Raw genomic sequence first — 25,798 nt, forward strand, 5'->3', positions numbered from 1 at the left:
GAGAGAGAGAGAGAGAGAGAGAGAGAGAGAGAGAGAGAGAGAGAGAGAGAGAGAGAGAGAGAGAGAGAAATTTAAATATCAATAATATTCGAAATAAATTCACTATCAAATACAAAAAAAAAAAAAAAATTTGAATACATGTAAATATGTGTTAATTCTCTCAAAGGATAAGGAAGAAGCATAAAGTCTCTCTCTCTCTCTCTCTCTCTCTCTCTCTCTCTCTCTCTCTCTCTCTCTCTCTCTCTCTCTCTCTCTCTCTCTCTCTTGCCTGGAATTACGCGCGGTAGGAAAGGAAGAAAAACAATTCAAGGACATAACTTATTTGCCTGCATTCATCCCCTCCTCCTCTCCTCCTTTTCTTCTTATCCTCTTGTCCCATGTATCCTCCTCCTCTTCCTTTTTATTCTTCTATTCATGTCCCTTATTCCTTTATCTATCTGTTAATTCTTACTTCATTTTTTTGTTTTTTTTTTTTGCTTCTCTGCTTTCATGTACATGCTATTATTTTCTTTTTTCTTGCTCTATTTCTCATCGTTTCCTTCCCAAGTTTAATCTTTTGTCTATAAATTCTTTCTCTCCCTTTACTCCTCCTCTTCCTCATACTAGTTCCTGCGCAGTGATTTCGTTCGTATTTCATTCTTGTTAATCAGGTTCATGCAACATCATACGCGCATTGATAGAATGTAGATCTTGCGTGCCGCTTTTACCATCGCAAGGCTCAGGCGGAAGAGATACTCGTAAAGAAGACCTCTGAACATGCAACCTTCCTCCGTCGAGTAGAGCGATGCGTGAACTGACGAGGAGAGGCGCTGCACATAGAGAATCAAGGCCAAAGGAAGTGATCAAAACAAGTTTCGGCGGATTGTAAGCATATGAAGAAAAAGTAGGTAGGAAATGTGACTGCCTACAAGCAAAGCACCACATCTACAGCCTAACTACCCTGAGGTCATTACAGGCTGTAAAACACTTTCATGAAACAACAACAACAACAACAACAACAACAATAACAACAACAACAAAATGGAAGTATGCCCAAATGTAACAGGGAATTTTAAACCTAACCCACCACGAGTACGGGAAGAAGAATGGGGGTGGAGGAGAAGAGGAGGGGGGAAAGGCCGACAGGTTGGAAGTAGCGGCAGAATCACCATCCCTGGATTGTATGACCGCGGGGTAGTTAGGCAGTAGACGTGGTGCTGCCCTCACACTGCTTACGACATTGTTCCCCTGTTGTCTGCGGACCACTCCATGCACCTTCTCCACAGAGCGTCACCACTACGGCAGACTCACCCTTGCCTTGAAGCACCAGTTATTTTTACTCTTGGAGACATCATGAAGAACTCGGCCTTTACTGCAACAATACTTGGGTTTCACAGAAACCTCAATTAGATTTTTTCCGTCTTACAAACGCAAAATAAGTCTAAAACTTAAAGGAAGCGTAAAACCGATGTTTTCTTGAAATTGTAAGAGATAAATTTGTAACATCTACGCAGCTTACAGATCTACAAAGCTGATAGGGCGCCGAATGGAAACAGGATGGGTTTCCAGTCCCCGCGCTCCCTTCCTCTCAGTTCCCTTTTAACGACGTGCAAGGAATAACTACAGTGGCAAATTTATTTATTTATTTATTTTTATTTTTCCAGCCCAGACGCAGTGTGTAGTCAGACCGCCACCCGCTACTAAAGGGAGTGTATTGCAGTGTATTTTATTAAACAATACACTCCCGCGTTCGCTCACTTAATTATTCGTCAAAAACGACTTAAATTAAGTTTGTGTATCATATCAGAGATAAGACAGGCCGTGAATAATAACGAATGAATAATTAAGACCTGGAATGCGCGTGCTGCAGCTGAACGGTGAATAAGATGCCAGTGCGGACTGAGGCCTCTGCAGCATCTCCATCACCACTTCTAACAACAACAACAACAACAACAACAACAACAACAACAACAACAACAACAACAACAACAACAACAACAACAACCACAACAATAACAACAACAACAGGGTAATATCCCCCGTAGACCGAGACAAGACAAGGTAAGGCACACGCACGTAACATTCCCAAGCATTCCCTCACACCTTCCCCTCAAGGCCTCTAGGGGTGAGAGGGTAGACGCTCACTTCCTCACCACAACTGTTACAATGCGCGACGCTCACCTGTGCCGAATGTCTAGTACCATAAAAAAAGAAATAAAAATCAACGGTAACAGTAATAAAATGAATCAAACTTTAATGCATAATGAATAATTCTCACCTACAAAACAGCAAATCAGTGCACATGTACCAAAGTGTGTGTGTGTGTGTGTGTGTGTGTGTATACTACGGTCTTGAGGTTTAGGTTACGTGCTGGATTCACAATTTCCCGCTATACCCTTCCAAAGATAATTTATATAAGGTTTACATACATATTTTGCTTCATACTGTTATTTTGTGGGGTACGATCTTTCTCACATCCGTCTCCCACCTTCTCCTGGATCCTCTTAACGACAATATTTGTGTGCTGATCAGTCGCCTTTAGCCACCTCAGTATGCTAACTTAGTACGTGAGAGGCAAGGATGATCATACTGAATCAGTGATATTTGTGTGTGTGTGTGTGTGTGTGTGTGTGTGTGAGGAATTAATGCATCGTACGTACAAATATATATTTAACCTTTTTAACTTCAAACCTCCTTTATCTTGACATTTCCATTTTTCCCTCTCCTCCACCACCCTCCTTCAAGTGTTGGCGCAGTGCCCAGCCATTCTTCCTCTCACACCCCTCTCCCCCGCCATGCCTCCCGCCGCCCACTGTCTTGACATCCACTTGAAATTGTGGCTGTAATTTACACTTTAATAATCATTCATATATCACTGGCAAATTTCTGTAAAGGAGCGAAAAGCACTTAGGGAGAAATCACAAATAAAATTTCACTGAAAACCTTCGGGAAAGAAGTCGTTAACATGTATGTCCGTGCTGTCCTTTACTGAATAGCCACATAGCGCGAAATATTTAGAGGGAGAGAGAGAGAGAGAGAGAGAGAGAGAGAGAGAGAGAGAGAGAGATTTTATGACTTTATAATTAATGTAAACATGCAAACACTGAGGAACACGGGCTGACCTTGCACCATGATGACTTGTGGTATCTACCAGGCCATTGTTGCGTCGTTGTTGGCGGCGTGGAGGTAAGGACGCTGTAGTGAAACGCCCTTGCACCTTCAATACCCCAAGATAATAGGTGCCAAAAGATGTATGGACGGCTACGCTCCTTGGTTTCAGTTTAACACAGTACTATTTTGTCCCTTTGAGCTATACCATTACGTCATTCTTGCCTTCGCAATGTGCACTAGCTATTAATTATTGGATTATGGCATTTCCAAAACGTTCTATTGTCAAATCACTGAGTATCAAGGAAAACAACGAGGTGCCAGCCTGCAGAAGACACACAAAGCATAAACTCTGCTCAGAGCAATATGACTGATTCATTTCTGCTCTGTCTCTAATATTGTATGTGTGATTGTGAGATTCGTGGCCGCTTAACCTTAAATTATATCACTTTGGTGATTATGTATATGGCATTCTAATGACGATGAATGAAAATGAGAATGCCTGAGTACAAGACACGAAAAAGACTGCCTAAAATGTGGTTTGATGTCGTTGCTTCGAACCATGAATCGCTGATGCAATTTGGAGCCTCAGGGGGATGAACTTTAGGTTGTCACGTCCTAGAGCATCTATTTTTATCTGTTTGTTACCTTCCTTCCTTGACTAACACTATCAATTATCGACTAGCCGGGAGTTACCTTCCTTAAAAAAAAAGAAAAAAAAAGAAAGAAAAAAATACGAAAACTAATTTCCTCTGCACATTGCTAATTTTTTGTCATTCTCATAACAGTGAGTGCAGAAGCAGAGGTGGATGCCAACTGCCTGGGCTGCATGTGCGAGGCTGCAACCAGGTGCAACGCCTCTACCGCATGCCACAATTCTGGTGGTGGCTATTTCTGCGGCCCCTTCCACATCTCCTGGGCTTACTGGGCTGACGCCGGGAAGCCTGTCCTTCTGCACGACGACCCAAACAGGCTTGGAGGTACGTGTGACATTCCAAGTTTTACCAAAATGTGTGTGTGTGTGTGTGTGTGTGTGTGTATGTGTGTATAATTTTGATGGGAACATTCTTAGATGATTTATGAATGAATTCTGCTAGTTTTAAGTTTGCTTTTCTGTTTTTGAAATAGCTAACTTTCCAGTATTTCTTTATTGTTGTACTTCTTGTATTTCGGTCTGGAGGATGCAACTGCTGCTGGTGACGGGATAGACCCCATAAAAAAAATAAATAAATAAAATAAAAATGTAAATAAACAAATATATATATATATATATATATATATATATATATATATATATATATATATATATATATATATATATATATATATATATATATATATATATATATATATATATATATATATATATATAAATAAACAAAGAAATAAATCAAGATCAGCTCACAAACTTCTTTTCCATATTGTTAATGATTGCCTAATGTATGTTCATCTTTTTGGTGTTCAGTAGCCTTTATATGTATAATGTAATTCTAAGGTATGTTTTGGGTACCATGTCTACATTATAAATATCACTGTTATAACATATATTCTATGACTAGTCCACTTAAATGGATTTCATTACAGCCTTTGAGGATTGCGCCAAAGACCTGTACTGCTCTGCTACAGTTGTCAGGCAGTACATGAAAAAGTTCGCCAAGGTAAGAATAATGCTGCTTCTGTTGTGGCCTTCATGTGTCTGTCAGGACTAATGAGAGCTGGTTAATCTGTGAGGCATGATCGAGGACGGCTAAAAGATGTATTACCAAAATGTAATGCCATATGTACTACAACAACCAAGCAACAGATGCTGTTTCTTTGGTGGGCTTCAGATAATTAATTTAGTTCAAGCATTAAACAGCAAATGTTAATACATTGTTGAGTGTATTTAAGAAAGGCAGAGAGCACCATCATAAAGTAACATAAAGAAAGAGTAAATATAATGATGTATTTTACTTGGAAGCAAATTCATTTCCAAGTTTGCAAAATGGCATCTATTAGTCATATTGATGCATGTTTTATAATCTTTCTGAAGTTGAACTTGAGTGTACATAATGTATCTAAATACATCAGTATTTCATGACAAAATTAAATATTTCACGCACATATGTATGATCAATGTAGTTGAGTCAGATTGAACATTGGGTAAGAAGTGGATAACATTGTTGTATCAAAAATAGTGTGTTTTGCAGGTGAGCAGGTCACTACCGTTGAACAACAATAATTTCTATGAGTGACAAAATTAGTTATTCTTAGTGATCTCAAAATTTTCCTTATGTGGCAAAAGGCTGGAACAAAGAAGATATATGCAGTACAGTAGAGAGAGCAGGTCCAGGAACAGTAGTTTAGTTTAGCAAGATGTATAATAGAGCTCATGAGGTGCTCTGCCACCATCTTTTGCTCTGATGACAATAACCAAAATTTATGCAGTACTAAATGTCTAAAATAATCTGAAGATAATTCATTTACATGCTAATTGTTTATCATGTAGGACTGTGATGGTGATGGTGTAGTGACCTGCAAAGATTACGTAAGGCTTCATAAGTTGGGCAGGCAGGGATGCACAGTCCCCTTGCCCCAAGACCGCTTCACCACCCAGTTTGAAGAATGTGCGAAGCGCCTCAACGTGTACTAGTACGTGGATCACTGCTGCTCGGGCTTGCTTGTGCTATTTACATGTCAATAAACATTTTTCTTCATAAATTTTAAAATGCTTTATGCATAGCAATTTAGTAGACTTAAATAACTTCAAGGTAAAAATAATTATTATTTGATGTGTCATTTATGTTATGCAATGCATAATACTGTACCTGTATGAAAAATGTTCCCACAAGTGTAACAATGAATTGTACCCATCACACTGGCTTAATTACATAGTTAGAATATAAATTCCATAACTAAACTGCTGTCAGATCAAATATAGAGATTAGACCACAGCTATGAGCTTAATATATTCAGTATAATTAATTTAGGATTGTTATCAGGGAGTATCATTATGGCAAGATATTCTAATTTGAAGTTAAACTACTCATGATCAAGCCTCACAATAATGGCTGAAATGCTTCACTAAAGTACTTTGCTGTTTCAAATTACAAATGAGAAATTATGCATGATCCTTAGACACTGAAGTATGCATGTCCCCTCAGTCTTGCTTTGGTGCAAAACAACAACCAGCTCCCTCTCTTGATGAATCAAACCCCAGTTTGCATGTGATGAAAACATCTTTCACCATCAGTTATGTGATGATCTTTTAACTTCATCCACTTTTATACTTTCAATACCAACAACATTTATGGTGTCTCAGGCACACAAGTTTTATGGATTCATCTGCTGAAATAAATTTCTCATTGTCAAGACCAAATTCTAATATCCTTATTCTTATCTTTTACAGAAAGCAGAGAAAGGTGACTGCAATGGAGATGGGAAAATTGACTGCATTGATTTTGCTTATATGCACAGACTAGGTGGTTACAGCTGCAAGGATGCATCTTTCACCAAGACAGCCTTTTTTGAGAGCTTCATGACTTGCTGGAAGGTGGTCCAAGAGGCAATGCCCAAAACCACTACTAGCTCTTCAAACTCTTCAAGCATTTCTTGAACTGCTTTTCTGCCTTTTTCTTTTTATGGAGATCTGAGGTGTTTACTGTAGTTTCTGTTACCAGTTCATCAAGTGTTCAGTTTAAGTTTTATTAGATACTGTTTTGTATTGTATTACATTTCATGTTAGTTATTCACCTTCATGAGCTTCCCTCTTTTCTTTTCACACCTTTATTTATGCTGTTCTATCAATCACATATTTATTTCTTATGTTCTTGATGTTTCTTTTACCTATGTCTTTTTATTGCTAAGAAAGCAGTCATGAATCTTCCCATACCATTACTAGTGTTGTTCTGAGCATATTTTGTTACTGTCATGGAATATATTTAGGTATTTGGCAATTTTTTCTTTCCCTCTCCTGTGAGGGAAATTTGTATTAAATAAACTGGCTTTTGTATTTTCCTACATCATGAAAATAAAAAAAATTCCTTGTACCTACAATTTCAAGTAATAAAGTAGGGCTGAAGCAATATTTGCTCTTTGATTTTATTTTCAAAACTTAATAAAAATTAAAGAATAATTAAAGTGTGAGATCTTCCCATGAAAGCAGAAAAAGGAAATCTTGCCTTACAAGTCACATAAACTTTAGCATAAAGCTATTAAGGGAGGTATAAAGACATATGAAATAAATTACATTTATCTCACTCTTGCTCAGTCTGATACAAACTGAGCCTCAGCTACACATCTCTTGGCTAGTACACACATTGTTCACCACAGGAGTGCCTAACATAGAGGCATAAAGAGAGCTAAAATTGTTGTACAGAGACTCAAACACAAGTCTTCAAACAGAAGCAATGTTGACTTCTAATAGACACAAGTGCAAAACATCCTACATAGACAAATGCTGTACAAAACTGAGCAGTAACTTACAGTACAATGAGAGGATGGGTTATTTAACATTAACATTAGTATTTATGTTACTTAACCTACATAATGATGGAGTAATTTCTAGAAAGGCTACAGATGAATAAGGGATTTTTCAACCATTTTCAGTTGCTCACTCTCCGGTTTACCTTATGAGACTACAGAACAGCTTTACAAACTAAGAATATGTTCATATTTAATTTTTCTCAAGAGACAGATCATTACATACCATATAACAACACAAGCATGGTCCAAGACTTATTTTTTCAAAGAATTAGTATTTTGTCATAGCTCCTGCAGTGCTGTAGGGCATAAACATAGAACATGTGTGAGATATTTTATACATACCATCTTGCTGACTATTATGAAATACAACTTTTACACAATATTTTTCTGACACAAAACTACAACCTTATCAAAAGGAGTGTGTACATATATTTGATGTATGTTTGAGTGGTTTGTTTGGTTACATTGGTGTGGTGGGATGCAGAAGGATGTTCCTACATTATCATAGCCAGAGTAATTTACTGCTTACTAAAAGTTCCATTATCATATTGGGCCTAGGTGTACCTAATTTTGTGCTACATTTAATTGATAGTATAATACATATATGCAGGCATACACACACCATTGAGAGTGCATGTAAATCCATTTTCTTCACACACACACACACACACACACACACACACACAAGACCTACAGTGCTACACAAGTCATATATAATGGTATGTATTCTATGCTGAATAAAATCAAAGGTAAGTCACAACATTCATACTTGCAGCAACTTTCCCAGTATTCCCTTAATTGCTGCATCCCACCACACTGCTGCACCACCACCACCACCTCCTGGACAATTATGAGAGGAAGGGGCCTCATCCTGGCACCTGGAAATTCCCCCTATTTCTGTATCCTAAACAGGAGAACATGATCATGATCTGTACAGAGATAAAAAGTCTTATAAGAGGAGAGATTAAGTGATGATCATGTTATCCAGTTTGTACAATGGGGTGAGAAAGGTTATAAAATCTTGTCTGTATATGATAAGGAAATAAAATACCTATATCTACCAGACTTGCAAGTCACTTCTTTTCATCTGTTACATAATTAATGCTCAGTATATCATTAAACCAATGAAAAATTAAGAAAATAACATCTGACCATTATTTATCTATCTGTTAGTATATTAAATCACAACCTCATGAAGATTAATGTTTTGAATGAGAAGTTTCTAAATGAAGAAAAATCCTGATATTCCAAAGACACCATCACATTTTTTCTTCAAGGACTTTACTTTGTGTACTAACACGGACTTGCTGGTACATAGCAATTAATTCTTCTGTCAGTTTTAGAGTCACTTCTAGTTCTGAACGTGATATTGGCTGGAATTCTACTATGTATTATCAAACATGATGGTTATTATACAAATAAGTATATAATGAAAAAAAATAGACAATGCAAATGTAAAAACATGATGTGAGACCAAAAATAGGGGAACTCCTCAGTGTTATAGCCAAAAGTCAAAATGGCTTATTCTAATAATTACAGCTGAAACTTTGAGGAGGCTGTGTGAACCTGTAAACAGTGTGATCATCAAGTGAGGATTGTCAGCTTAAAGTGCTGCTCTCAACTTATTTTCAACTTTAAAGTTCCTGGCCTAAAGGTGTCATTCACCTGATTTCCAGGTATTGAGGACTGTGGAAAACCTAAATCTCAAAGCTGTGTGTAAGATTAAAACAAATATCTTTAGGAAAAATTACACAATAATACAAGACATGCTACTTATACAGTACAAAACTTCTAAATCTGATGATACACAAAAACATTCCATAGTGTTGAGTGTGTTAATGATAAGCATCTGTGACGTTGTTATTGTTCCATGAAAGACGACTGACTTCCTCACCACTTCCAAAGTATATTTAATAGATCTATGAATACAAATAATGCATCTCTTCACACAATCACACATGCAGTAACTTTTCAGATATACAGTCAATGTCATATGCTTACAAAATATATGCCTTTCAGTGAACTATGAAGGAAAAGCTTGCAATGTATCTATATGATTGTGAAGTTTTTTACTGCCAGTGTTGTTAATTTGTGTAGGTCTCTTTATATTGCATTTAATTCACAGTAGCACACAAATACCACATCATGTGATGGTATAGGAATGTAGCAAATTGATCTATAAACTTAAGAATGTGTTTTCCATCAAGGCTTGCATGCAGCAGCCAGTGATGCTAAACCATATATGTTTCATTATTATTATTCCTCACTCTGATGCGTACAAACTTATAAGCAGGTAAACAACTGATTGAATACATATGTTATAAAAAATGAAGGGATGATTAAAGACCTGTTTTTTCAGAGTAAATAAAAAATGAAAAAAAAATTCAGCTGATACAAAAGAAAAAGTGGAAAAGGCTTTTGGCTTAAGAGTCTGCTAAACCCTTTTTATCCAGGTACATAAAAATAAAGTTATGGCAATCAACAGATGTTGTGTGGAAAAAGAAAACATTGTTACAATGGCACACACAAACTGAATATGGACTCTGAAAAGAGAGGGAACAAAAAGTTCAGTGATAACTTAATACTGGCCATCGTTTACATTAGATAAAATAAGAGAAATGCCTTTGTGTTCTCCTAAGCAAGGCACAAGGAAAACAAGGCAATACAAGCCAGAACATTTAAGTCTTTTTAAGAGAAAATGTAGTACTTTTCTTCATTAAATCATTATAGGTAATAAATAATCTTTTCTTAAGCTAACAAAGAAGAATATAAAAATATAAAATAAAGTGTCCATAAGAGTGTAATTCAATATAAAGGAAAAGTTATCATTTAAATAATTCAGTTGAGCAGAGTTGCCAAGATATAGAACACAATTCTGAGAAAGCATTCTACATGTTGCAATAATAATAAGAGTGAATAACACAAAGAACTTGCATGATGGTGGTAAGGAACCCTGTGCAGTGCTATCACTCACATTCACAGCCACAAGCCCACACATACAAAGTTATATAAATTTTGTAGCAGTAAAATTTTTTAAAAAGTACTTTCATTTCAGTAATATCACACTCACATAAATAAACTTGGAAAGGAAAAGGCTCAAGTATGAGTCTTATATGCATTCTTAAAAACAGAAATAAAAAGAAGAAAAGTTTTGTGATTTCAATTGATGCTTGCCAAACTAGTTCAGGACTTTTGAGGAGAAATGAGAGGGAAGAATTAATAACAAGTAAATCAGTGTTGTTGTCTTGTCTTAATATTTTCATAAATATTTTAAAACTTTCTTTGACTACTAAAACTTATGTTGAGATAACAACACTGATATCAACATAACAGCCTTATGATCTTAGTCAAGATAATGCCTCTTGAGGAGGACTTGGCCTAAGTAACAAACAATTGCTCCTACATCTTGGAAGCTCCACACAAACACTTCAGTAAAGGCCACACCCTCGCAGGTTGTTGGCAATAATCACGTCCGTCACAGCATCAAACACAAACTGGATGTTAGTGGTGTCAGTAGCACAGGTCATGTGGCAGTAGATCTCCTTGTTGGTTGATTTATTCTTAGCCTCAAACTGGGCTTGAATGTATGCTGAAGCTTCATTGTATTCCATTGGACCTGCAAGGAAGTAATACATTGTTAATTCCAGTTAACAGGTAAATTACCAATATTTTTCATTCTACACATTGTAAGAGGGATGGAGTGATGGGACTGGAAACATTTTCCTCTGAATATTTACTTTTAAAATAAGATAAAGTGTAGTATACTGTTTTCAGTACTCCCTCAACCTGGTATAAAGGTCAATAGATTTTATATCTTACCTGTTTACCAGCTTTTGTAGCATGATGCAGACCTTTTCTAATCTCATGTAGCAAGAATTAACACACACACACACACACACACACACACACACACACACACACACATGCTAAACACCCACATACACATGCTAAACACACACATACACATGCTAAACACACACACACACACACCATGTGGTGTAGTGGTTAGCTTGCTCGGCTCACAACCAAGGAGGCCTGGGTTCGAATCCTGGGTGCGACGAGGCAAATAAGTGAGCCTCTTAATGTGTAGCCCCTGTTCACCTAGCAGCAAGCAGGTACGGGATGTAACCTGAGGGGTTGTGACCTCACTGTCCCGGTGTGTGGTGTGTCAGTGGTCTCAGTCCTACCCAAAGATCGGTCACTATGAGCTCGGAGCTCTTTCCGTAGGGGAATGGCTGGCTGGGTGACCAGCAGATGACCGTAGGTGAATCACACACACACATACACACACACACACACCTAACAAATGATGAAGGACTTAAAGAAAGGGAAATACCAAACTTGAAAGAAAAAGCTGGGATCGTTAATTACAACATACAAATGAATTAACGAACTGAATAAAAGATGAAAAAGGTCTTTTGTTGCATGAACAAAAAGAGGCTGGATATTTGAGAAAACACAAGAAACACTGAAAGGAGGAGATGTTTAGATAAAAGAAGAAAACTACAGCTTTCTTATAGAAATACTTAGAGCTGGAATATAAGAGAAAAGATGACAGAGGTGAGGGATGTATATCAAAAAAAGGAAAACAAGGTAAAGACAATAGATGTGGAGAGAGGACCGCATGAGTTTAGCTTGGGTTCAAAATACTACAACTAGATAAATACACACACATATCATATAATCTATAATAATTCATATGAAATAAATGTATTACCCTATTCATGTAAGGGCCAAATTATCCCCATCTTACCTGTGTACTCTGGAAAGCAGATGGTGAGTGGAGACCTCTCAATCTTATCCAAGAAGAGATCCTTCTTGTTGAGAAATAGGATGATTGACGTCTCCCCAAACCACTTATTGTTGCAAATTGAATCAAAAAGCTTCAGTGATTCTTGCATGCGGTTCTGGAAATAGGAAGCAAATATTTATTAGCTTTTCATTAATAAGTGTAAACTAGCAGCTTAATTTACATAAAATGAAAAAAGAGCATAATAACTTTTGTGTTGCAATGAAGAATCTTGAAGTATTCTTCTCATTTTCTTGTCATTTAGCAACTTTCTTCATCTAACAAGGAGACAGTGCTGAAGGCTTAAAAGAGGAGTTATTGGTTTATGACAATAATATCCAAAGAATGTGGAAAGAAGTAAAGAGAGTGCACCATATGATGAAGAGGTAAAGAAATGAGAAGAATGGCATGCATCAGTGTGCTGTTGTTAATTCCTAGGTGTGCCAAAGAAAAATATCTTACTGTGGTCTCATCCTCGTGCAACACTTGGTCATATTCAGACATGGCCACACAGAAGATGATGGCTGTCACATCCTCAAAACAGTGGATCCACTTCTTCCTCTCTGAGCGTTGTCCACCAACATCAAACAACCTATGGAAAATCAACAATATTTAAGTCAGTTATCTCTACTCTTAAGTTCTTTCTTCCTAAGTGCTGCAAGCTTTTTAATAGTTCATACAATAATAAATTAATGATTTGCATCTTTATATATCTGGAATGTATCTAACATCTCACCTTTTTTGTTGATCTTTTAAAGGATAATTCTGGTAATGAAATTTTTTACGTCGAAATAAAATGTACATTTATTCAGCAATGTTCAGTCATAAATAAAAATACTTCTCCCTGCGTGGCGCTGGGCCGGGACATTGACAGACTGACATGTACTCGCCAACAGACAGTTTTTGAGGAAACAATTATGGATATCTACTCCTCATCTTAAATTGTAAATAATTAATATTAAATTACCAACTATAGAAGCAGATACACTGTACAAAAGTGAGCAGTCAATCTTATAACATACATGAGAGGATGGGCTTTAATACCATATACATTATCAGTAATAATCAGACAATGTTACACAGGAATATGCAATTCTACTGCTAGACATCTTCAGAACCTTCTCTTCATTATTTTCATGAGGGATTTTTCAATCTTGTCTCAATGTGCATAATATATTTCTATCAAATACTGGTACCACAATCTTAAACAGTAAGAACAAAGATAAAAGAGGGATATACTGTACCCGACTTAATGATACAGGAGTGACTAGTGCTGGTAACTTTCTTCACTCCCACAAGCAAGCCTAACACCACATACAATATATATATATATATATATATATATATATATATATATATATATATATATATATATATATATATATATATATATATATATATATATATATATATATATATATATATATATATATATATATATATATATATATATATATATATATATATATATATTCTGACTGGGAAGTTATTATTGAGTCTATCAAGAAGTTATCATGAAACTGAAGGACTCTCACAACAACTAACATTATTATCTGACTGATTGTTACAGGATGATTAAGTGGAATATGCAATGCTTTTACCAGTTAGAGCCTGAATAATGGCAATATATATCTCAAGTTTCTTTATAAACTATTAACAATATTTAAGGCTCAAAGTAGCAAACAGCATTACGTAGACTTCGTGTTAACTTATAATGCATTATAAAAACTCAAGGGATTCACTATAAGTAATGCCTAGTAGTTACCTTATAATCTTCAATATCAACAAAAATATGCACAAGCAAACAATTTTGGCTAAAGCAAACCATGAGGCGGAGCGCCCTGGTGTGGTGGCAACTGTGTTGGCAGTGTGACGCTCAGCACTCTTGTTGGATGTCTGTCTCAGAGACCACCAGGAAGGTCAGCCTTGATCTGCAAGCTTAGCAACTCAGGTCTCAAGTAAATTACCTTGTAAATTTCTTGGTGGACTTAATAAGCTTTATAAGGCTCACTATACTTCCAGAGATTTATGTAGTTCAGTTGAAATTAAGTGTTGCTTTAAATAAAAGAATGACCGATATTTAATGTTGAAGAAATGCAGGTAATATATATATATATATATATATATATATATATATATATATATATATATATATATATATATATATATATATATATATATATATATATATATATATATATAATTAGTTGATAGATACTGATTGTTAATAAGTATATAGATACAAAGGTGTTTAGTTAGATAAATAGATATAGACATTTTTAAAGGTTGTCATTATAGAACATATTCACATTTAACCAATTCATCCACATTTTGGGTTGTCTAAGTACTTACATATGCAAGATAGCACTGGTCCCAATTCCCGAAAAATTTCAAGAATTTTTAGTGATATAAAGAAATTTCTATTATCATACAATGTGCTTTATAGTAATTTGATTCTGGGTGCAGAATAGGGATGGTGAAATACTCTCACAGAGCAGGACTAACTAATAGTCTGAGGAATGCATAAAAAGTAGGCTGTGTTTGAGGCTCTTTAATCCTGCATTTTCATCCTTCAGCCCAAGACAACATGCTCACTGCCTCATGCTGCATGGCAGGAGGCGGCTCAGCCTTCAAGACACGAAGGCTGGGATGGCATACCTCAGTTCCCAGGTTTCAAGGTGTATGACTGCTTATTTTTCTAACATAAATTATGGTCTCTTGGAACACAGACTCAAAATGGAGTGTCTTTATATCCTCCCATACAGAAAAAAATCAACTTTCTTTTCCAAATATATCAACAGTACTATGGATGAAGAAAACTAGACATGTATTTCAAGCCAAGCCAAGCAGCTGGCTGTCACAGAGTCATTCATTCCACCTCTGAATTCCTGCATTAAATCTGAGACATGACTCTTTGACAGCAGTACAGAAGTCTGCACTTTGTGCCTTAACACCTTGGCCTGGCTTGCAACACTACAGGAAGAGTAACTACTAATTGTACCATGAACAAACACAACTACTGCAATATTATACATACCACCAAAGACAAATTATATTTCTCGATTCTCTGCTTTAATTAGTAACCAAGTTTTGTTCAGCATCTAAAATAAGATTTTCTCTAAGTAAATGATGCACAAAGGATGGCGTAAGGCAAGTGCTGTTAGTGGAAATAAGTGCAATTTTCGATTTCAGGAAGTAAAATCTCTTACATTCTAAGATGCTTCATATTATCCTTGTTCTCAATCACTTGCTAAGCATTGCGACCAGCATGGTTTTGACAAAAATAATAATGATGAAAGTGTATAGCTTTTCAGTGTTTGATACTTTACGTCAGTCCGTCCACATGGATGAGCCACGCTGCACCCAGGGAGGCAGCACTCATCCTCAGACACAGAGGGTCACTCCACCTCTCTCTTCATATAAACTGTCTAGGATATTCTGCTACAAAATTACATTTCTTGGATTTTGTGACAAATGACTAAAAATAGTGAAATGACTAGAAGTAAATGACACTCACTGTCCAGTTATCCATTCTTATGACCTATGAAAATTCTCATTAGCTATTGATTCATAAAAGGTCTCAATTCTACACTGAATACCTCTTCTGTAAACAGTGTTCAGTCAAGATCAATTTGGTATGAAGTATAGCATACTGGAGTAAACTTTGCTATACATTTCATCCATAATACTGTCATGAGCTGTGTCATTAGGAAAGAATGAATTTTTTCCTTTCCTTTATTTTTTTCTTTTTTGGGATATAAATTTTGAAGCAAATATTTGGTACCATAAGGCTAGTCTGGGAACTTAACTCACTGAGACTGTCATACAGTTTCAAGAGTATTCCCTAAACAGGTCCATAGTATCTTTCATAATTCGTACTTCAGTAAACTTTTGCAATAAATAGTTAATTACATGTAACACTCAACAGTATCCTGGTTTCCTCCTCAACAATAAATGCCCCACTATCAGAGTCTGACTCAAACATCAGGCTGCTCCCCAGTCCTACCCTTCACTTAGGCATGAATGAGGGGCAGGCTGGGGCAGGCTGGTGGGGAGGTACAACTAGCAGCTCCTCCCAGCAGATGCTCCAACCCTTACACAAGGTAGGAACACCGTTGGGGCAGCAAGCTAGACCACGACTGTACCGGAAATTTCCTACTGTGAACACAGCTATGTGGAGAGGCACTCCTTAATAAAGGCCACACCCACGGAGGTTGTTGGCAATAATCACGTCCGTCACAGCATCAAACACAAACTGGATGTTGTTGGTGTCAGTAGCACAGGTCATGTGGCAGTAGATCTCCTTAGATGTAGATTTATTCTTGGCCTCAAACTGAGCCTGGATGTAAGCTGCAGCTTCTCCATAATCTTGGGCTCCTGCAAGACCATACATGTTAATAAGAATTGAAATAATAAATGTAATAAATAAATTCACTGTTGGACTCTTGTTCAATATGATTCTATATCATAAATCATATAAATTTCATAAATTTCATTGTATTTCTAGAAAGACTAATGAAAGTGATTATGTATATGCTGGAAAAGTACATTGCTTTGTCACAAACAACCTTTGTAACTCAATGAATGGATGTCAGTTACTATTATTTATAGCACCTCAAAGGTACTTTTGATCATTTATCCAGAAATCTAACATCATGGAAAATGAGCATTGAGAAGGAGAAGAGTAAACAAACAATAAATCAAAACGGTAAAACATGATGCTTAAAAAGATAAGAAAAGATGGCCTGAAATAAATATGTTCTGCAATTCCAATGCTATTCCTGATTCAGTCTCAGACTTGGGACATGCTGTTCTCACCTATTCAGAAAGTTTTGTTCTATGTATGTTTTTGACTAAAAGAGCAACACCTGAACCTGAATCTTCATAAACTAGTTTGTTCACACCTTTTCAGCTTATGGATGATATTTTGAAATAATTACATCTGACAAACTGTGGCTATGTATTGATCCAGCAGGGCCAGATCTAATCATATCAAGCATATACAGCGAAGATTTCACATTATGCAGCTCCTCACTCTGTATTTGTCAATATCTCTAATTTACAAACATAAAACCATATGACCTTACATAAACCTCAAGAGTACTAGATTTCTTAACTACAAAAGCCATGTCTTCTTCATGTTCATATTTGCTTGTTGTCACTTGATAGAAGCTTTATTGTAAAATATGACCAGTTCAGATATTTCCCCCTAGTCAAGGTATTCATCCCCAGTTCCCTCAGATACACACACAAGTCATTATGCCATCTGGCCTATAAAGATAAATCTACTATACATTATTACTCCTTCCCCTTTCACACCACAGATTTTAGTAGCATGGTATCACAAGAAATTATATTGACTAATTCCACTGGCTCACTGACTCACAGAAAAGGAATGATCATGTCTTTGTAACTGGAATTCAACAACAATTAATATACAGATGATCATTTCTGTAAAGTGAATAAAATAACTTTGACAGGAGTAGAATGGTTTGCTCTGAAGACCTTACCAGTGTATTCCGAGAAGCATATAGTGATTGGACTCTTCTTGATCTTATCCTCAAACAAGTCCTTCTTATTCAAGAACAAAATAATTGATGTGTCGGTGAACCACTTGTTATTACAAATAGAGTCAAACAGTTTTAGAGACTCTTGCATGCGATTCTGGAAAAGAGAAGATTTAAATATATCTGTAATGAAAAATATTTGATACAGTAAAATCCCTCTTATCCGGCATCAACGGGACCGCCGACATGCTGGATACTTGAATATTGCCGGATACTTGAACAGAAGTGAAATTATGTCCACAATCACCACCCTACACTCACGCATCTTACCATAACAAAGATCAGCTGATCTGATCAGCTGCTTAAGTGTAAGCACAACATGCTTCCTCTTTTCTACAACTTTAGGCATGATGAAGGCGTCAGGCGATAAACATTGCACAAGCGGGACTGAGTCACTGAGTAAACACAGTGCAGTGGGCCGCGGGTGGCGCGAAGCAGTGCGCTCTGGTGGCGAGGGGACAAAGTATGCCTCGCGCGGGAATTTTAATCGATTTTATGAGTACACATTGATTTTTATTGATTTTAAGGCTTCGGGAAAAATGTGCCGGATACTTGAAGCTGCCGGATGAGAGGGATTTTACTGTACTTTTATAAATATATCAAACTATTCATATGGGTTAATTCTGTGGTAAGGTTGTTTTCAAGATATCCCTGTATAAAGATGTGTGTGTGTGTGTGTGTGTGTGTGTGTGTGTGTGTGTGTGCATTACCTAGTTGTATTTACCTAGTTGTAATTTCCAGAGCCAGAGCAACACTTGTGTGGTCTTTTCTCCATATCTACACTTGTCCAGTTTTTCCTTAAAATTATGTGCACTTGTTGCCGATACTACCTCCTCACTGAGCTTGTTCCAAACTTCTATATTTCTCTGTGGGAAACTATATTTCTTTATGCTACTTCAGCATTTTCCTTTTCTTAGTTTTCTGCTGTGTCCTCATGTGTAACTGGTATTTTCTACTTCTTTTAGCAGTAATGTCTCATTATTTATTTCTTCCACTCTATTCCAGAGTTTATAAATTAGTATTAAATCTTCCCTTTCTCTTCTTTGTTCCAGTGTTGGTAGATTAATTTCTGTGTATGTGTGTGTGTGTATTTACCTAGTTTAACCTAGTTGTGGTTTACAGGAGGGAAGTAATTTCATAGTATCCCGTCTCTATATCTATACAGTTTGGTCTTAAAAGCATGGACAGTTATGGCATTGATAATGTCTTCACTGAGTTCATTCCATTTGTTCACACTTCTATGAGGAAAACTATACTTCTTGATGTCTCTTCTACAGTTAACTTTCTTCAATTTCTTACTGTGTCCCTTTGTACTCTGTGTGTCTAAATTTATGAAACATTTTTTGTTCAAATTTTCCATACCATTTATCATTCTATAGATGTTTATAGAACCTTCTCTCTCTCTCTCTCTCTCTCTCCTATTTTCAAGGGTAGGAATTTCCAACATTTTTTAATCTCTCTTCATAGATCAACTTACTAAACTCTGGAACCATCTTAGTGACTGCTCTTTGTATTCTTTCTAATTTTATAATATTCCTCTTTGTTATAGGAGACCACACCACTGCTGCATATTCCAATCTTGGTCTTATCATGGAAATCAACAACTTTTTTTATCATTCATTCATCCAAATATGAGAATGCCATTCTTACTCTTTTTAACAAATTCATCGTCTCTCCAGTAATTTTATCAATGTGTCTGTCTGGAGTCAAATTTTCAGTAACCGTTACTCCCAAATCCACTTCCGCTTTTCATTTCTTTAACTTCACACCATCCATCTCATAATGTGTGTGTGTGTGTGTGTGTGTGTGTGTGTGTGTGTGTGTGTGTGTGTGTGTGTGTGTGTGTGTGTTTGTGTGTGTGTGTGTGTGTGTGTGCGTGTGTTTGTGTGTGTGTGTGTGTGTGTGTGTGTGTGTGTGTGTGTGTGAATGCAATAATTTTAGATTAAGCATAAAACATTTAACACAAAAAAGACAAAGAAGATAGAAAGAATACAGAAAGCAGCAACAAGGATTATAACCAGTCTGGGAGATCTAACTTATAGTGGGAGTTTGCAGAAGCTGAGTTTGTCATCATTTGGAGAAAGAAAAGAAGAGACGATAGTAATGTTTAGGGCTATGTCAGAAATGGGTAAAATCAGTAATGAAACCATGTTTATTTGAGACACAGGAGCCACCAAAGGACACAGAATGAAATTGACAAAATTAGATATGTGAGGAACATTAAGAAGCATAGTTTTTCCTATTGGTGTACTGATGTGTGGAATAACTTGGACAAAGAAATTATAAATGCCAAGAGTTGGCAAAGTAAAAATTGACCAATTGTGATATGGATGTGGGATCCTATGAGTGTAACTCATTCCTCATATATTACAACTAGGTAAATATGTACAACTACTTTAGCAAAATATTCCTGTGTAATGCCTTGTGTTTTTTTGAGTACTGAGACATTGTTGTGGTGGCAGCCATGAGATGCAGTGGTCAGTGAGTGAGCCCCTGGCCTGATGTGACACTCAAGATGCATAACACTTTACCACTCAAACCGAAGTGATCATGGTCCTGGTGTAACACTCAAGATACATGGCACTTTACCACTCAAACCAAGGTGATCATGGTCCAAGTTTTGTTTTTCTTCCTCTAGAATGGCCTTAATTGTCCCACTGCTACTTATGTTTTGCAGCAAGGACAGGAAGGGTGGATGGAAGGAAGACACTTACCGTGGTCTCGTCCTCGTGCAAGACTTGGTCATATTCAGACATGGCTACACAGAAGATGATGGCTGTCACATCCTCAAAACAGTGGATCCATTTCTTTCTTTCTGAGCGCTGGCCACCGACATCAAATAACCTGGGACAGATTAAAAGATCAAGTTTTAAGGATCTTATGATATGTCATTTAAAAAATAGTACATTAATTTCAGGTCTGATGATCAGACTAACAATAGGCAGTAGTAAAGTGATATTAGTAATAAGATATAAATAAGATAAGGAAGTAACATCAAGAACTAGGCATGAACAGATGATGGAATGATATCAAAAGTTAAGATATAATCAGATGGCATCAGTAAACTGATGTGAAGTGATGGAGTGGCATCAGTAAATCTTCAAATACATGTTTCTTGAAGCCATGCAGTGCAAGGACCAAAGTCATGAGCTGATGAATTAATCGCAGCTCGGTACTTAATAATAATAGCATGCAGAAGAAATATGATTTTAAATTCTAGCACGATTCACCATATTAGGAATAATTGAATATATACCCATATGTTATCATCTTTTCTTCCACTACAATTCTTGAGCAATGCTGAGCACTTATTTACCTAATTATTTCTGATAAAAATAGCTATGATAATTAAAATTTGTGGTGATGAATATATTCAAGTGCAAATCTGTTGAATGGTTTACTCAGATTATGCATCCTCAGCTATGAGGAAGTTATGACAAGGACTGGTTGATGACAAGGCATGTGTTCAAGTAGACAGTAAAAAATCTTTGGCATGTAATTTAGTAACCCCATTGTTTATTATAATCTGGTATGATTCAAAAGAACAAAACTTCTCAACTACAATATATACATGCTACCTGCCTACACTAGCATGCTCTGTTCCTATAGAGAAATCTATGGTCTTACAAGAACTTTCGGCTTTTGCTATGAAAACAGTAAAAACTAAAAATCTACTTATGCACCAAACCATAACAGTTTTTAAGTTTTTGTTAAATACTGTACATGGGCTATTATTTTATATTTCATATTTTACATAGTAATGACCTGTGATTGAGGACACTGAGAAAATAATCAAGAGCCAACCATGAAATATAATTATATACAGGAGAGCCGCCAGTGACTGGATCCCAAACAGAAAAGTACGGCCACACAGTACATTACAAGCTGAGCCACTGATGATTACTGTGGTCCAACTGGTCTTTGCTTTGCCTTGATTGTCCCACCACTCTTCTTCTTTTTGGGTTAATTTCTCAGATATTCAAGCATTAGACATCTTGAGTTTCCCCTTCGTGTTGACTCCATTTTTTTTTTTTTTTGTAGTTTTTATGCAATTAATTCCCAGTTGTTTCACAAATATATTTTTGGTTCTCAAACTTAATATTTTCCACCACTTAATGAAGAGTCTTAGGTGAGTAAGGCTACTTGGCCAAGACTTTCAATATGGAAGGCCATTACCTCCAAGAATATAATAAACCGTCACACCATATAACCAATCCCCTCTATCACTTTCAAGTGTCTATTGTGGATCAAAGGGAGCAAACTTTTTTAGTTATAGGGATTTAACACAATGTGATAATGACTCCATTATACATAAGTAGTGCCAAAGATCATGCAGCATGAAGAACTGCCAATTTATAGACAAGATTGATATATGCAAGCTTGTATACAGTCTTTTGAAACAGAGCAACAATGACTGACGAATGAAAGTGTATGCTGTATGAAACCATAAAATATGCTAATGCAATAGTGATACACAATAGTGATGAAACCATCGGCCACACCAGCAACAAAATGATCAGAAGTGGAACTTGAAATCACATTTTACAGAGAAGAGCAGCATCTATAAGAAGGCAATTTCAGGATAGACTCATTAGATTTGGAAGTGCAAAATGTCATACTGTGGAGAAGTAGTTTAGAGGATCTGAATAATCACTATTCTTCGGAAGGGGCAAAATACAAGCAAACTTCTATCAAGAATGAATGGTGGAAGAAACAATAGAAATATTTGTCCAGACAAAGTGTGTGCATGGAAACCTAATTTTTGAGTTATGATAGCACACACTCCATCAAGATAATGATAAGTCTGGGAGTTAAGGCAAGTGAAGGCACTGGAAACATCACAAGAGAAAGCTTCATGAGCAGGCAGAGCCATTATGTTTGAAGCAGTTATATTTTTTGTTGCATTCAAGACAGCAAAGATGTGACAGGATATACTAATAAAAAAAGAAATGCTGGGAGGAGTCAAAAAGAGAGAAAAGTTTAATAGAATTAGGTGAAGGATTTGACACAGTAAATGGCAGCCAAAGATGGTGGTGAATGCTGAAATCTCAAAAATGAAAATTTGTGTGTAAGTGGATCAGGATCTGGAATTAGTACCCTGAAAATTAAGTGAAGACTATCTGCCTTTTGAAATGTAAGTTTATACTGTTGATGTTGCTGTAAGCCTTTTTATTATGTATCTCATTAGGATACAAAAGTGAAAAAATATTTCCATGGCGGCTCAAATGTAAATCAAAGTACAGTTGTTATTATTGGAATGACATACCACAAATCAACACCAATTTGGTGTATCTGGCAATAGAAGTGTTGTAAAAGTCATAAGGTAATATCTAATTATTATAAAATTAATAGTAATCCTAGTAAAGAGAAAGCTACACAACACATCAGCATGATGATAATGAAACCAATTATATTGAAGAAATGCCTCCCAATTTGCCATTTAGGTCATGGTGCACCATTTTCATATTACAATATAGTTTAGCTCATACCACACGTGCCATGTTCAGATGTCCAAGCTAACTTATGCCTCATTTAAAAAATGTTCTTTCATTTTCATGGGGCTTTCAATCATACTGTCAATGTGGTTTTAGTAATAAATATATTTGCATTGTAAAAGAAGCATCAAGATGGTGATATAAGACATCAAGTCAGAACTGAGCAGATTAGAGCTTATCCCATTCTCTACATGGGAACTCGTATACAAGTTGTCTCAATTTTTTCAATTTTACTAGTTCTTCCTCAGAACCTTATCTTGTGTTTTCTCTCTTCATCAACTGACAATCAAATAATTCTGCACAGCTAACTGGAGTAGGCAAGAGATGAAAACATAAATATGTACAGGAATTACTTAATTTTGTTACATATTTGAAAATTATATAATATTTCAGGGAGTGAAGGCCAATGGCACAACTAGTAGTGTCATTGTGTAGATGAGCACAACGTTCAGCCTTGCATCAAACTGAGGATGCAGTAGTAAGGAGAGAATATAATAACAGCTCCTGTTGGCAACCTTTGTCAACTGAGTCTCAAGTAAGTAGAGATGTGGTTTAAAAGGGAATAAGACCAAATAGATTAAAGAAAGAAAATTAGAAATCTTTCACATCTGCAACTAGTTATTATAAATGAAGCTGCAGGAGTTATTGTTACATCTCTAAGGTCTTCACTGGACAATAATTCACCTATGGAAATTTTCATTCCATTCTTAGTTTTGTATTACAATGGATGACTTTCAAGCAGAAGTCCTTTTTTCTCAGTTTTGTAATTTTCAAATATGTATGACTGTGGTGCAATGCAGAAAGGACACAAAGACACTGCCACCTTGTGTTATTCAGTGACAAGATATCAAAAGATGAGATGTGACAAGGAATCTGAAGTGTGGGACAGCACCAAGTACATGTAGTGGCATAATATCTGATATTCAGATAATACATGAGAAAAAGTAGCTATGCTCCTATTATGTCATTCGACCTGAAGGTAAGAAAAATGACTAGAAACTACTGTCTACATCCTCAAAGGAACATGAGTTAAAAATAAATGTGAATGAATACACTAATTAGAATGGGAATACTCTGTTGAATATACCTGGGAAGTGCAAAATCCTAACAAACAAGGTATATGCAATGACAACAGACATAACTAGTAAGAAACATGATGGGTTTAGAAGAGATGAAATCTTCAATCTTTGGATAATATTTGAGAAAAAAATCCACTTATTGTTTCTTATCCCCCCCCCCCAAAAAAAAAAAAAAAAAAAAAAAAAAAAATATATATATATATATATATATATATATATATATATATATATATATATATATATATATATATATATATATATATATATATATATATATATATGATGTAGAGTGTAAGGTGGATTAGCTGTTTTAGTTCCAGACATAAACTCCCCTATATTTCCTTGGTTTACAGCCATCCCTCTAATATCTAATGTTCTCTTCACACTGGCCATCCATTCCATTTGCGGTCTTCTTAGCCTTGCAGGTCTCATGTCTCATCCAGTCATCTTCAATTGCTAGTCTTCCATTTTCTCTATGTACCTAACTATCTCAGAACTTTCTCATTTGCTTGATCTGCCAACTTTCTCACAGCATAACTTTTTTCACACTTTTACATTTTTCATACTATCCATACACATTCCTCAGACACTAGAATTTCTCCATTTCATTAAATGTTTTCTCTCTTTCTCCCATATGCCATGTTTGACCCTCATACAGTGCAATTGGTATCATTACCTCAGACAACTTGCATTTATTCCAAACAATTTATATGTGAAACATGTATCCATTCCTCCCCACACCCATCTTGCTTCATTCATGCTCATATTAACCTCAACATCTATTCCCATAACCATAGCAGCAAATTTTTCTAAATCTAATTGAACACTGCTTGTACATTCCTCCTCCTACCACCTATCACTCTGTCTTACACTTCATTTCTTTACTCTTGACCTATTCACACTCAATTTCACAGCTTTTTGGTTTCTTCTGCCAGTTGTATCAAGTCCTCCTCTGAATCAGCCACCATTTCAATATTGTCTGTCAACAGTAACTAATTCAGAGTCTACTTTCAATCATCAATATTCACCAAACTCAAACAGACCACTACCTGGCAATCTTGCATTCACCTGCCCTACAGCAACCTCTGTATATAATTAAGTTAAACAACCAAGGGGATTTCAGAATACCCATGCTGCAACTTAATTTAAATAGTAAATTACTCACTTTTCCTACTTCCCAATCAAATGCTCAAAGCCATCTACAAACCTTCACTATTTATTTTGTAATATGCATTTTCTAAATTCCCTAACACTCAAAACACATCTTTATCTTTTACTAAAATATTTATCATATGTGTAATTTTCTTTTTCCATTTT

General features: G+C 36.0%; 3 protein-coding genes across 8 annotated transcripts in view; 1 reads left to right on the forward strand and 2 right to left on the reverse strand.

The window, feature by feature from the left end:
- Positions 1-3,126, reverse strand: part of LOC135099990 (BRCA1-associated protein-like) — a 54,693-nt gene extending 51,567 nt beyond the window's left edge. Inside the window, exon 1 of the mRNA XM_064002795.1 lies at positions 3,102-3,126. Within this exon, the coding sequence (XP_063858865.1) occupies positions 3,102-3,111 (10 nt within the window). The 5' untranslated portion in view covers positions 3,112-3,126. The remainder of the gene's footprint in view (positions 1-3,101) is intronic.
- The window catches only part of LOC135099992 (lysozyme-like), a 14,205-nt gene extending 7,054 nt beyond the window's left edge, over positions 1-7,151 (forward strand). Inside the window, exons 2-5 of one of the 2 annotated variants that reach the window (XM_064002804.1) lie at positions 3,876-4,067; positions 4,672-4,745; positions 5,576-5,718; positions 6,476-7,151. In XM_064002804.1, the coding sequence (XP_063858874.1) occupies positions 3,876-4,067; positions 4,672-4,745; positions 5,576-5,718; position 6,476 (410 nt within the window). In that variant the 3' untranslated portion in view covers positions 6,477-7,151. The remainder of the gene's footprint in view (positions 1-3,875; positions 4,068-4,671; positions 4,746-5,575; positions 5,719-6,475) is intronic. The other variant, XM_064002803.1, reaches the window with a different exon arrangement.
- Positions 7,152-7,302: 151 nt separating this feature from the next.
- LOC135099991 (guanine nucleotide-binding protein G(o) subunit alpha) overlaps positions 7,303-25,798 on the reverse strand; it is a 228,984-nt gene continuing 210,488 nt past the window's right edge. For 4 of the 5 annotated variants that reach the window (XM_064002798.1, XM_064002802.1, XM_064002800.1 and 1 more), the window contains 3 exons: positions 20,622-20,751; positions 17,851-18,004; positions 14,877-16,717 (listed from right to left, as the gene is read on the reverse strand). In XM_064002798.1, the coding sequence (XP_063858868.1) occupies positions 16,530-16,717; positions 17,851-18,004; positions 20,622-20,751 (472 nt within the window). In that variant the 3' untranslated portion in view covers positions 14,877-16,529. Of the gene's footprint in view, positions 11,168-12,304; positions 12,459-12,802; positions 12,933-14,876; positions 16,718-17,850; positions 18,005-20,621; positions 20,752-25,798 lie in introns of those variants that run through there. The other variant, XM_064002799.1, reaches the window with a different exon arrangement.

This window comes from Scylla paramamosain, chromosome 4 (assembly GCF_035594125.1).
Source record: "Scylla paramamosain isolate STU-SP2022 chromosome 4, ASM3559412v1, whole genome shotgun sequence".
NCBI classification, from domain to species: domain Eukaryota; kingdom Metazoa; phylum Arthropoda; class Malacostraca; order Decapoda; family Portunidae; genus Scylla; species Scylla paramamosain.